This window comes from Bufo bufo, chromosome 3 (assembly GCF_905171765.1).
Source record: "Bufo bufo chromosome 3, aBufBuf1.1, whole genome shotgun sequence".
NCBI lineage: Eukaryota > Metazoa > Chordata > Amphibia > Anura > Bufonidae > Bufo > Bufo bufo.
In genome coordinates, this window is record NC_053391.1 from 87391842 (window position 1) to 87404655 (window position 12814).

General features: G+C 42.2%; 1 protein-coding gene across 1 annotated transcript; it reads right to left on the minus strand.

Moving 5' to 3' along the window:
- Positions 1–252: 252 nt before the first annotated feature.
- LOC120993626 (zona pellucida sperm-binding protein 4-like) lies at positions 253–9446 on the minus strand. Its single transcript, XM_040422103.1, has 12 exons — positions 9272–9446; positions 7740–7861; positions 5974–6070; positions 5292–5447; positions 5016–5203; positions 4680–4777; positions 2711–2838; positions 2438–2627; positions 1320–1464; positions 1156–1231; positions 978–1070; positions 253–389 (listed from the first exon to the last, which is right to left on the minus strand). The coding sequence occupies exons 1-12, from the start codon at positions 9444–9446 to the stop codon at positions 253–255; spliced, it is 1605 nt and encodes a 534-aa protein (XP_040278037.1).
- Positions 9447–12814: the final 3368 nt, after the last annotated feature.

Below are 12814 nucleotides of genomic sequence, written 5' to 3' on the forward strand. Positions count from 1 at the left end.
CAAATATTACGTATCACAGGTTTATATTGAAAAAGAAAAGTTTTTGCATTGCGATTAATTATGTGATAGACCCATTTGTAACAATACTTGGGATATATAGATTACTTGTATTGAAATTCAAACATGGCCACTTGTAGTGCCAGTCACTTTAAATATATTCTCTTGTCTGTTTGTGGGTATACAGTAGACCCTCTTAACACCTCTCAACCAAGTCAGACTTGAGGAGAAAAAAAACAAAACAAAGACACCAACTTAAATATTAACATCTTTAATGGTGTAACCATTTAGTTTTTTCAGCCACACAGCCATTATAACAATGCCAACAACACTTCCAGCCACCACTGCCCAGATCCAGTCCAGTCTTAGATGGTTCCCTTCTTCTTGATGTCCTAGAAGACAAAGAAATGCCTGGTTATATGTATACAACACAGAAAGCCTGCTGCAATTAGGGATGAGCGAAGGACTTTAGATGAAACATCCGAAGTCAATTTGCATTCAACTTTGTTTCAATACTGTATGGAGCGAGCGCTCATTACAGTATTGGTTCCGATGAGCTGAAATTATTGAGCGATACTAATAACTTCATAAATGGATTTCTACTGTAAAAAAAAAATTCCCAAACTCAGGTTCGGTTCCAACATGAGCTCTTTGGAGCCAATACATTCTAGTACTGTACAGAGTGCTCTGTACAGTATTGAAACAGTTTTATGCGAATCAACTTTAGATGTTTCATCCAAAGTCAATTCACTCACCCCTAGCTGCAATGTTTTTGGATAGTAAGTCACAACTCCTGTTTATGCATTTAGAAGTATCCTTTCTACCAGCCTTTCCCTCCTTATGGCTAGATGGTCTATTGGCCACCAAAATGTTTCTTGCAAGTTTCCGCCACCGCGGAACAAGTCCTCTGTATGAGATGTCCAATTGTGCCATTGCAGGACCAGTGAATTTATACTTTGCTAAAAGTTTAGTGACATTACCTTCAGAAAGCTGTTGACTTTCATCCATGTAGAAGTAAATTGGTCCATCTGCAGAAACCACACTCACTGGCTCCAGGTTTAAGGCCCTTCGTCCTGGAAATAAATACACACAATATAGAGAAATGCCACTGGTTAGAAGTCACCACCAGCCATCTTCTGCATTATAGAAAGCTCTTACGTCTCATGGGGCAGATGGTCACACACTGGACTTGGGAAGATGGCACACATACAGATGCACTGCAGTGGAGGTAGACCTGGAAGACAGACATTGTCAGGATGTAGGCAAATACTTGAGGATGGCATCAAAGACAACATAATATGGCTGTAGTAAGGGGAACTTACCTGTCCTGTTAATGAAGCCTGAGTTGCAGAGTTTACAAATGTAAATGTGCTAACTATAAACCGCTTATAATAAAGAGGGAACTGGAGTGAAGGATCTGCTACAGCTTGCAGTTGGGTCTTGTAGTTGTCACCTTCAAATGGACACCTAAGGGGAGGGTTTAAAGTGTTTGACATGCGTTTATGGATGAGCATAAATTGTCACCATACTGTCATACAATTTTGCACAATTCAATAGCAGTGAATATATAGAACTTTTGCAATATCCTCACCCCTTTTCTCCCCCACCATCAAACAAGCTTCCTGGCCATAGGGGGGGGGGGGGGGGGGGGGCACAGAGACCATAGTCATGATTCAGCAGATAATAGCAAAGTGTTCTCATCACACTAACATCTACACAATTCAGTACTCTATAATGCCCTATAGGCGATACTGGGCAAGATCTGTCATCACCAAGTCTAGTCTATGGAGGAACAAAATGAGCAGCTACTCACCACCTACCAGTTCAGGGACAGAATTAGAGATTTTACATACATCTAATTTCTGAAGAAAGCCAGACGGTGGCATACTTTCAATAAAGGGCAGTCTCCATCACTGGTGCCGCTGCCCCTTCCAGGCCTCTAACAATCTACTTGTGCTCCCAGGTAAACTCATTTTCATGCAGTCACTACTAGAGGGAGCCCAGTGGAAAGACCTCTTCCATGGCTCTTCATAAAAGCCTATGCACTTAGCTCCCCCTAGTGGTAGCTGCAGGCAGACAACTTTGTAACATGTTAAGCAAAGCTGGATAATTAATCAGTTTGTGCCACTTGTTGGGAGTAGATACATTGAGAAATTTGCTGTTCATGAGCCCCTTGTCCAACTTCTATGTCAAAAAGTGGAAACCCTTTTTTTATTAAACCTCCCCTTCAAGTTGTTTCTTTTTAAACCCTACAGTTTGTGGGTAGTTTTTAATGCAGTTGAGCCAAAGCTACATGTAGATTAAGAGTGGGGAACAGAGACTTCTCTCTGCTGGATCCACTCTTGCCTTTGGCACAGCTTTATGCCCCACTGGGACCAGGTTTTAGGAAGACTTAATCCGATTTTAGATTACACACAGTTGTGTTAAGTGCAAGTCTTACCCATCTACCAAGATTGGCCATTGGGGTAATTCGTCAGGGTTCACAGAGGCAGTTGCCCAGCACTGATCCAGCATTAGCACCAATCCAGGGTCATTTCTATTTACAATGTGAACTTCAACAAAAACTGGATCTCTGAGTACTTTAACTAGAGGATAATCCTCATCGGCATAATATTGACTGTACGCAGCATCTGTAGATTGCAAGTCAAAAAAATAAATCAGGCTTTTAACATATGAAAAAGCTTGTTTGGCAAGGCAGAGAGTTAAACAGTACCTAAGGCAATCCTCATTTGTAAGTTCAGTTGTCCCTGGCTAGATGCAGGTGGTGGTGGTGGAAGCGTGAAGACCTCTACACTTAATGGCACCAATTCACTTCCAATAAAACTGCAGCGTATGTGTAAGCTAAAAAACAAACACAAGTATCATTAACTGCATCTGCCTTATCTGAAAGCCTTGTCTCATACCCATTGGATAATTGCTTGGGACTAGAGATGAGCGAATTTCATATTTTGAAGTTTATTCACTGGTAAAAGGTGAATTGCGTTATGGATTCCGCTACCACAGACCATAACGTAGTTCTATGACCGAATGCCTTTAGAGGCATTCCATCATAATAGAAGTCTATGGGCTGCATAACAGATCTGTTATACAACCTATAGACTTCTATCATGATGGAATTCCATCATAGAATGGCGTTATGGTCCGTGGTAACGGAATGCATAATGCAATTCACCTTTTACCAGTAAACAAAGCGAATGAGTTTCATAAGCGGAAATTCGCTCATCTCTACTTTTTTGATAAAACACCAAAGTGTGAAAGGGTTAGTTCAAAACAGGAGATTCCAGATCAAGATTTTTTATTTCATTTGGCGTATTTCAGATACAGAGAATACACTTCATCTAACCCTCAAACCAACTGCATGAAGCCCCAAGTTCCTCTGTATTGCATTAAAGGCCTTGGACATATCCAGACAGTGCTGTCCAGACACTGACATGTCAGTTAGGACTCGTGTACACAACTCAGTATTGTGGTCCACGAACTAGGGATCTGCTAAGTTACCTTTTGCATACAGATTTCTCACCACCACCACTAGAAACAATTATTCTTATCTGAAATATGGACAAGACATGTTCTATAAGTGTGTGGTACCGGCATATGGATGGCACACGAATGACATGTGTCCCATCCATTTTTTGCAGACCCATAGGTGTTAATGGGTTACTATGCAATTATTTTATGAGCAAGTTTATTATTTAACATTACCATTTATATATAAATATCTCTCCATTAACAAAGTTCATCCTTTTGTATTAACTGACAGAAAAAAAAAAAAAAAAGAAAAAAAAGCAATAAAAAAAAAAATTGGATCCGACACTCAAAATATGGTCACATGCATGAAGACTAAAATTGAGCTCATAGCTGCAACCCATTTTTGACCCTTTAAAGGGGTTGTATAATTTACTATTGATGACCTGTCCTGAGGTTAGGTCATCAATATCAGATCGGCTATTTGAAGAGAATGCAGCGCAGCCTTCTCTGCCGTTTACCTCTGCAATTGCAGTGGTGAGCAGATGTAGTTACAAGTATGGCGTCCCCATTCACTTCTATGGGAAGACCCCTTCCTATACACTTGAACAGAGTTGGCCCATAGAAATGAATAGGGACACCTTATTTGTAATTACACTTGCTCACCACTGCAATTGTTCCAGCGAGCAGGTAAACAGTAGAAAAAGGCAGTGACCACAAGAGCGCGGCCATCTCTTCAAACAGCTGATCAGCAGGGGTGGCACTTTCTAGTAAAGGGCAAGAGACTAAAGCGTGATACACTCATTCCTGTACAGGATCAGACTTCTGAAGTGCGAAGAAAATGTTTGAACCCATCTTAAGATATCTGGCTGAACTTTATAGGGGCCAATCAAGCCATTATCCATGAGCAGGGGTGCACCTAGCCCTTCTGCTGCCTGAGCAGAAGCTGAAATGGCCCTTCCGATGCCTCAGGCAGCACCAAGTATGGACAAGAGGGAGGCCTCATTGGCGGTGCACCCCTGAGCTTTCTACATAATTTGATACAAGTAGTAGGACCTAAATGCACTCAAGAAATATGGCCACAGCATCTACAGGAGTAGAGAATTGTTAATACCACAAGATCTTGTGCTAATCTTAAAGGTACTGAACTACAATTAAACCTGAAGTTAAAGGCTTTGCATTTCAGAAAGTCAGTTATGAAGGACAAACCATCTTACCTAAAAGTACTATCTCTGGTTATTGACGATCCTCTCCAAGTGCTCACCATCTTGTCTGCCATCATATCATTCTCATAAATCACATTACCGCCTTGAACCTTTTTTGGAAAAATTAAATATACACAAGTGACCTCATAGAACATAAAGCACCCATGAGGGGGTGCTGTAACTTGCTTCCTGTTCAGTAACAGCACACATGCTACAAGGGATATTGCTGTATTCTCACATCTATTTGGTGGACTTGAAGATCAAGTGAGGATGCTCATGATCAGATTAATTTGATGCCAGCGTACAGTTGTCATACGAAACCTAAAAACTAACAAATTTGGCACTTACAGTTTGTGTGGTCCCGCAGGCTGACAGTGGAAAACTGAAGAGAAGAAAATAGTTATTTTGTGCAACAGGTCCACATTCTGCACCGCTGGCTCTAGTAAACCTGACTGATGGTAGAATTAGTGACGGCCAAGTGACACCACTGGAAACCGCAACAGAGAGCCTGCCATCTGCGGTACACTGTGCAGTAACTATAGGAAAGGAAGAAAATAAAAAAAAGTTTAAAAAGCATGAAGTAAATGAAATCATGTAGTACGGTAAGTTAGCAAACACATCTACCTCGGTTTCCATAATAGCATGGTGTTCTGGAGTCCGTTTGGTCGTAACAGCAGCCATTCTGGAGACATGCATCCTGGGAGACCGGGGGTCTAGCACACACAAGTCTGTTTTGTATAGAGACATCTGAGCATTCACTTGGGGATGGCGCATCATGTACTGAAAAGTCAATATGGAAGAACGGGTTTAGCGAGACATGTGCAGCCCATAGTAGAAAGCACACCCTCGCCAAGTTATGGCCACACAGTTACATGTGGAAACTCTTTTTGGGAGAATAAGTCACCAGTCCCTTGCACTGCCGGAGGTGACCAATTTAGGATGAGGCACACTCCTCTGGTAGTCTGAGCCTAAACAGAAGTCTTCAGAAGCTCAGAGCTGCTGTAGATTTGTCTTCATTTGCGCAAGACAAGTCACAGCCAGTGGCCATGTCACCCCCCCCCCCCCCCCCCCCAGACAAGTGATGAAGCAAATTTGGGGGGGGGGGGGGGGGGGTGGACCACATCAGGTCCATAGCATGTCAACTTATGTTGCAGATAAAATCTGCAGCAAATTCAGAGCATTTCCACATTGCAATCTGCAGCAAGTCCTATGTGATTTTATGAAGCTGTGGGTTTCAGCCAGATCCGCTATACCAACATTTAAGAGCTGGGCATCAATTCCACCCGTGACAAACCTCCAAGATTACCGAGATGAACTGGACACATCAGATCTTCTTTCTGATACACCTCCCATTCTCCGGTAGTGTTAACCTCTAGGAAGATGGTCATCATATATTTATTCTCCTGCAAGTATAAAATTAAAGGGCATCTGTCAGCAGATTTGTACCTGAAACTGGCTGACCTGATGCATGCGAGCTAGTCAGCTGAAGACATCTGTGTTGGTCCCATGTTCATATGTGCCCACATTGCAAAGAAAAATGATATTTTACTATATGCAAGTGAGCCAGGCATGATCACATTTCACTGCCTGCTCCTGTCAAAAATGGAGAAGGTTCAGCAGAGCCTCTAGGTGTAATGGCAATGCCCCAATTGTATATATTAAAACATTTTTCTGGAGCACATTGAATATCAGACTTTAATACCCTTGGATGGATCCTGGAAAATTAGCAGTCTTTCACACATGCAGACTTGTGTGTTCTTTGTACCTCATTGGGCCAATATTGTATGTGAGCGAGCAATAGAAGTCACTCACAAGTTGCTGGCACAAAACCTTTTGTTTCTTTAATTCATTCCAGTATAAAATGGTACATCATAAGGGACACTGAGACAGACATCGTTCACACCTCAATATTTCGGCAGAACATGCGCCCCTTACTCACGACGTACCATTTTATACTGGTAAGCAGAGCTCCCGGTGTGGACTTTTATTGGCTACAGGTGGCTGAAGTGCTACATATTATACAGTCTGGGAGATTAACACCAGAGGCCAAGAACTCCCTTGTAAGACCACCCAATGGAAACTTAAAATGAAACGTAATAACTAATGCTTAAAAATAACTATATCCCACATAAAGCGTAAGCGGCAAGGACTGGATATTATGTATGAAAATTCTCCATTGTAAAAAACACACAGGTTGTTATAAATTACTAGTGTCCGATGCTTCAGTACCACACTAACATTCAGGACCTATTTCACGTGTCCTTATTTAGTATTAGGTCGAGGGTCTTTTATATGAAGTGCCTAGATGTTCCCATGTGGAAACCTGACCTATTGACTCCCAATTACATACATGTCACCACTACCCTCAGTTCAAATCTTATTGAACATGAATAAGCTGTTAGATTATTCTCAATTTAATTAGGGCATCATCATGTAGTGTACAGCGAGAGGGAAGCAGTCTAATGTAGAATGTAATCAGCACTGCACCACGATTCAGGTCCCATGCGACAATGCAGAGGACCACCGCTAAGCCTCCCCCATAGGGAGAATCCCCCACACAGTCCCTAGCTGTATTGATAGTCATCCTACCTGTAAAAAAAATTATATTCACTTATTTCTCAATTCGTAGTAAAACATAGCGACAAGTGCGTTCAAGCTGTTTTGTAAAAAAAAAAAAAAAAGGGAAACCCCTCCCCACACATGCTTTGAGGTATGCGGCTTCGTCAGGGGACAGCGGATTAGGATATCATGGTCACATTGCCTTAGCACAGTGCAATCCTATTGAAGTGAATGGGGATGAGCTGCAATACCAGTTATGGTCACTATACAATGTACAGCGCTGTGCTTGAGCAGAGAGAAGGCGGCAGAAGTACTTTGATTGCCAGTGCCTTCTTAAAATCCTGATTGGGGGGTTCTGGGTGTCAGACCCCCACAGATCAGATACTAATGAGCTATCCTGAGGATACATCAGTATAGAAGTCTCTATAAACCCCTTTAACCTCCATAGGTCACTGCATTCCTCTAGGTTTATGGTGCCTTCAAGTTATTCCACGATTTCTAATCAAAGCTTACCATTATCTGCATGTAACAGCCATTGTATTTCGCATGGATGACTACATAGCCATCAGATTCAGCAGTAATCGAGACACCACAGGATTTATTGGTGACAAGTGGGGTCCCATTTGCATCAGCATCTAGACAAACATAAGAACTCACTGCATGACTGCATATAGACAGAGCGTGATAACAGCAAGTATTGAGACTCCCACCCAGAGCAGGCAGACATACATGGGTGCTGAATAGACAGTCACACCAGTGTTTGGTCTGGACAACACTGACATCTGCATTTCCCAGAAAGAACGCTTCTCCTCTAACCTGGAATCACAGCATCATAATGACCTATAATGCTGAGAGTTCCTGCCCAACTGAGTTTTGTACTCCAATGATACTGTCAGTACTACAGACACAAGGTCAGGCAGGAACTCACAGCATATTAAGTCACAATGAAGCTGTGAGTTTGGGTAAGAGGAGCAGTTCCCAGTCTGGGAAGTGCAGCCATCAGATTGCATTTCCCAGGCTGAACACAGTTGTGTGAAATTAGGTTAAAGCTGTAAAATTATATATATACATATACACACACATACACACACACACACACACACCCCTAGAAGGCTGGAATGGCTATTACTAGCGAAGGTGCAAGTTTTAAGGTGTCCACCCTACCTGTGACTGATTTCTCTCCATACGCTAAATAGTAGGCCATGGAAAGGAAAAGAGGAGCTGAGCTCTGCACACAGCACTGATCATGAACACATTGATGGTTCCACTGGCATAAGGAATCTGCATTGCACCATTTTGCATCACCCATCAAGGGTGCAGGTGGCAGGCCATAGTGCATGGTCCTGCTGTAAAGTTATTATGGCTATTAAAGAAAACCTTAAGTCATTTAGTTTTTTTTTTTGCCTTGTGGGACTAAGATGGTTAAAAAAAAAATAAAAAATCCCTTGAATAAAAATGCTTTTCAATAGAAACATCCATAACAACCCACACTTAATGTTCAATGAACTTGTGTTTTAAGTCAGGCCTACAAGATTCATGTTATCTAAGAATTCTGTTATCAAACAGAATTCTTAGATAACCCAAACCTTGTACGCCAGACTTAAAAAAAAAAAAAGTACTCTCATCCCTACCCTCACTATGCCATGAAGTCATGTATCCCACATGATGACTGCCATAAAAAATAAAAAAAAGTTCAAAGGCACTTTTTTTTGGGTCTAAACCCTAGGACTCCTACCAATCACAACAAGGACCCTGTACCCCCTGAAATGACCAGTCACGCTATTTCTATGAGAGTTCTGGAGACCCTTACCAATTTATATAGTTATCCTGAGGATAAAGGATAACTAAGCAGTGGGGCAGGGATGGACAGTTTTCGCCGACTCTATACCAACTAATAGTTGGCTTACTTTAAAACAGATATTTACACCAGGATTGTAGCACAGTTTTGGCACACCTTAGACCACGTGCCTTTTCACAAAGCCTCCCCCCTATTACTTTTGACACAATTAGAGAAATCTCAGCCATGGTAAAGTAGATGAACTCACCATAGACAGAAAGTCTAGTAGAGATGTTTGTGGCCAAAAGCTGTAAAGTGTATTCCAGGCTGTAATCTCCACAGATCAGCAAAGGCTCCTCATAAAACCCATTCTGCGCACTAGCAGCAAAGCAGCCCCCAACCAGCAGCAGCACCAGCCAGACCCTGCACCAGCTCCCAGCCATGATGCTCAGAGACTATCTCCAGACCATGGAGCTCCTCTATTTATTTCCTGATACACCTGAGGGGGAAGGTAACACAGGTGCTCCTAGCGTCACATGTGAGAAGTGCTGATGAGAACTGCTTCTGAAGGCACAGTTTTAGGCCTCGTTCACACTTCACTGAGGTGTGCTATCCTCATTCTCCATGGACAGCACATGTACCCATTTAGTTCAAGGATGTCTGTTAACAGATCAGTATATTTTTAGTGACCATGGGTGAATGAAAAAATCACGGAGACATGCACTACTTTGGTCCGTGATGCAAAGTAAACACACCCATTGAAGTCTATGGGTCCGTGAAAATCATGGACACAACACGGATGGAATCCGTGTTGCGTCCGTTTTTCACTGGCCACCGATAGGAGATTCTCTGGAAACTAATTTTCAGCTGGGCAGCATTTGTGAAATACGCATGACACATGGAGGGTAAAAAACAGACACAGGTCAAACACGGATCCTTCGTGGACATCTTCATGGATGTAACACAGGCTGATTTTTTCACTGACGTGAAACAGAAACGGAAAGGTGAATAAAGCCTAAGGGTCCATTCACACGTCCGTAGTGTATTGCGGATCCACAATACACCCGGCCGGCAACCCCATAAAACTGCCTATTCTTGTCCGCAATTGCGGACAAGAATAGGACATGTTCTATTTTTTCCCGGAGCCGTGGACCGGAAGATTGGGGGCGCGCTCTGGAAATGCGGATGCGGAGAGCACATAGTGTGCTCTCCGCATCCTTTCCGTCCCCATAGAGAATGAATGGGTCCGCACCCGTTCCGCAATTTGCGGAACGGATGCGGAACCATTATACGGACGTGTGAATGGAGCCTTAGGCTGTAGCTACATGGCGACTTTGACCACAACCAAAAATCTCTGTATGGCAGTGCAGCTGCAAAAAATATTGGCGGTCATTCACAAAGATCGGTCTTATTTACCCCCTGTGCACCTCCAGCAGTCTGTGGGCCTCATTTATCAAAACTGTCTAACAGGAAAACTGTCTTAGTTGCCCATAGCAACCAATCAGAGCTCACCTTTCATGTCTTGAAGTGTTCCGAAAAAATAATAGTTGAGCTCTGATTGGTTGCTATAGGCAACTAAGACAGATTTCCTGCTAGACAGTTTTGATAAATGAGGCCCTGTGCACCTGGAGTAAAAGCTACTCCAGCTCCTGACTGCAGTAGTGTTTGCTCCTCTTTTACACCTGTTTTCAGGCTCCCACCTTTCATTTTCTGAAAAATGAAAGGTGGAATCTAATTGGTTGCTGTGGGCAACTAAGCCAGTTTTCCTTTACACCAGTTTTGATAAATCTCCCCATCATTTCTAAGTCAGCGGGGCACATTTACTAAGTTCGTCTTTTTTTTGGAGTAAAAACAAAACAAAGCAGACGTATTGGCAAAGTTTGTCTTCAATTTGGAACTCATTTATTATCCTTTTTTAAATCTGGTTTGTCTTTTTTGGTTTAAGTCTGACCTCTAGTGGTCGTTTTCTAGTAAGAGATTTAAATTCACTAAGAGTACTTTCACACTTGCGTTGTTGGATTCCAGCAGGCAGTTCCGTTGCCAGAACTGCCTGCTGGATCCGGAAATCTGTATGCAAACGGATAGCATTTGTTTCCGGATCCATCTGACAAATGCATTGAAATACCGGATCCGTCTCTTCAGTGTATTTATTTTTTCGCATTTTTAAAGGTCTGCACATGCGCAGACCAGAAAAACCGGATCCGGAATTAATACATTTCAATGGAAATGAATGCCGAAACTGGCATTCCGGCAAGTGTTCCAGAATTTTGGCCGGAGAAAATACCGCAGCATGCTGCAGTATTTTCTCCAGCCAAATACCGTAAGAGGGACTGAACTTAAGACATCCTGATGTATACTGAATGGAATGCTTTCCATTCAAAATGCATTAGGATAAAACTGAAGCATTTTTTCCAGGTATTAAGCCCCTGTGACAGAAGTTAATACCGGAAAACTTTAACGCTACTGTGAAAGTACCCTTAACTGGTCTAAATAGTATGAAAATGTGGCGTAAGTAAGCAGAATTTTGGCGCACGTCTCCATGACAATAGGCAAATTGTTGCGCAACTCTCCACTCACAGCTGAGACAGAAAAGTAAACCAGCCCTGGGGTGGTAGACTGTTTTTACGACAAAATCTGGTGCAAAATAAGAGGCACCTACATAAATAGGAAGGAAGTTAGGCATAAAAGTTAGAAAACTTCTGAATTTGTTTTAAAATTCAAAATAGGTGCAACCGGCGCAAATGCCTCCAAAACAGGGGCAAAAACAGTTGGTAAATGAGGCTTAAAAAAGAGACAGTCGTAAACAGGCTTTTTACTAATGACAACAGGCGCAGACACGTTAGTAAATGTGCCGCAGTGTGTCAAAGGTTGTAACCTATGTACCAGAAATGGTAGAAAAAAGGTATATTAAACCAAAATATAACAATCTAAGCTCCTGTTTCCTCGTAGATTTTGTTGCTGTTCTGGGGAACCACAGCTTTGGGGGTAGGAACTGTTTGCTACATATCATGTCCTGTCCATAGACATAAATTGTGCCCACGGGGATTCTTGCTGAAATATAGATGTCATGCACAGAGGTATATGAGGAATGCTACACTGATCCACAGTATGGATCTGTATTTCACACCATGTGGTGCCTCCATGAGGCACTGAATTCTCTCCTAAAAGCAGTGCTTCTTGGGATAAATTCCACAGTATTGTAACGTGTTTTGCAGGAAAAAAAAAACCTAGGCGTCTTTGTAAAACTGCATAGTGTTAGGCTTTATGAGGTCCATGAGAAGACAGTTAGTGTTTCATCTGAGAAGATGCCAGTGAAAGATCTGAGTGATCTTATTTTGCCTTCAGTGTGTCATCTGTATTCCACGGACACTGGACAAGCAGAAAATTAATTTCCTAATATCTACTATCAATTGTCCATAAAAATCACTGACAGACTACAGATGCTATCTATGTTATGTCAGTGGTTTCTACGGACCCAATGGTTGCGTTTAATCCACATCACGGACCAAGATGCATATCTCTGTTGTTTTTGCAAAGACCCACACTCAGTAAAAAATCACATATGTGTGGATAAACACATTAAAATGAATGGGTATGTGTGCTGTGGAGAACATACACAACGTGTATCCAGGATTCACAGATGTGTGAATAAGCTCTTAAGCTTATATTGCAAGCACATTTTTTTGTTTTATTTTTTTGGGGGAGGGGGGTATGCAGTGTCCCGCTGCAGGGTTTTGTGTACTGTACTCTATGTATGTATTCTTTGTATGTCCCTTGAGATGTGTATGGAGAAAGCAAGCATAGCACCACC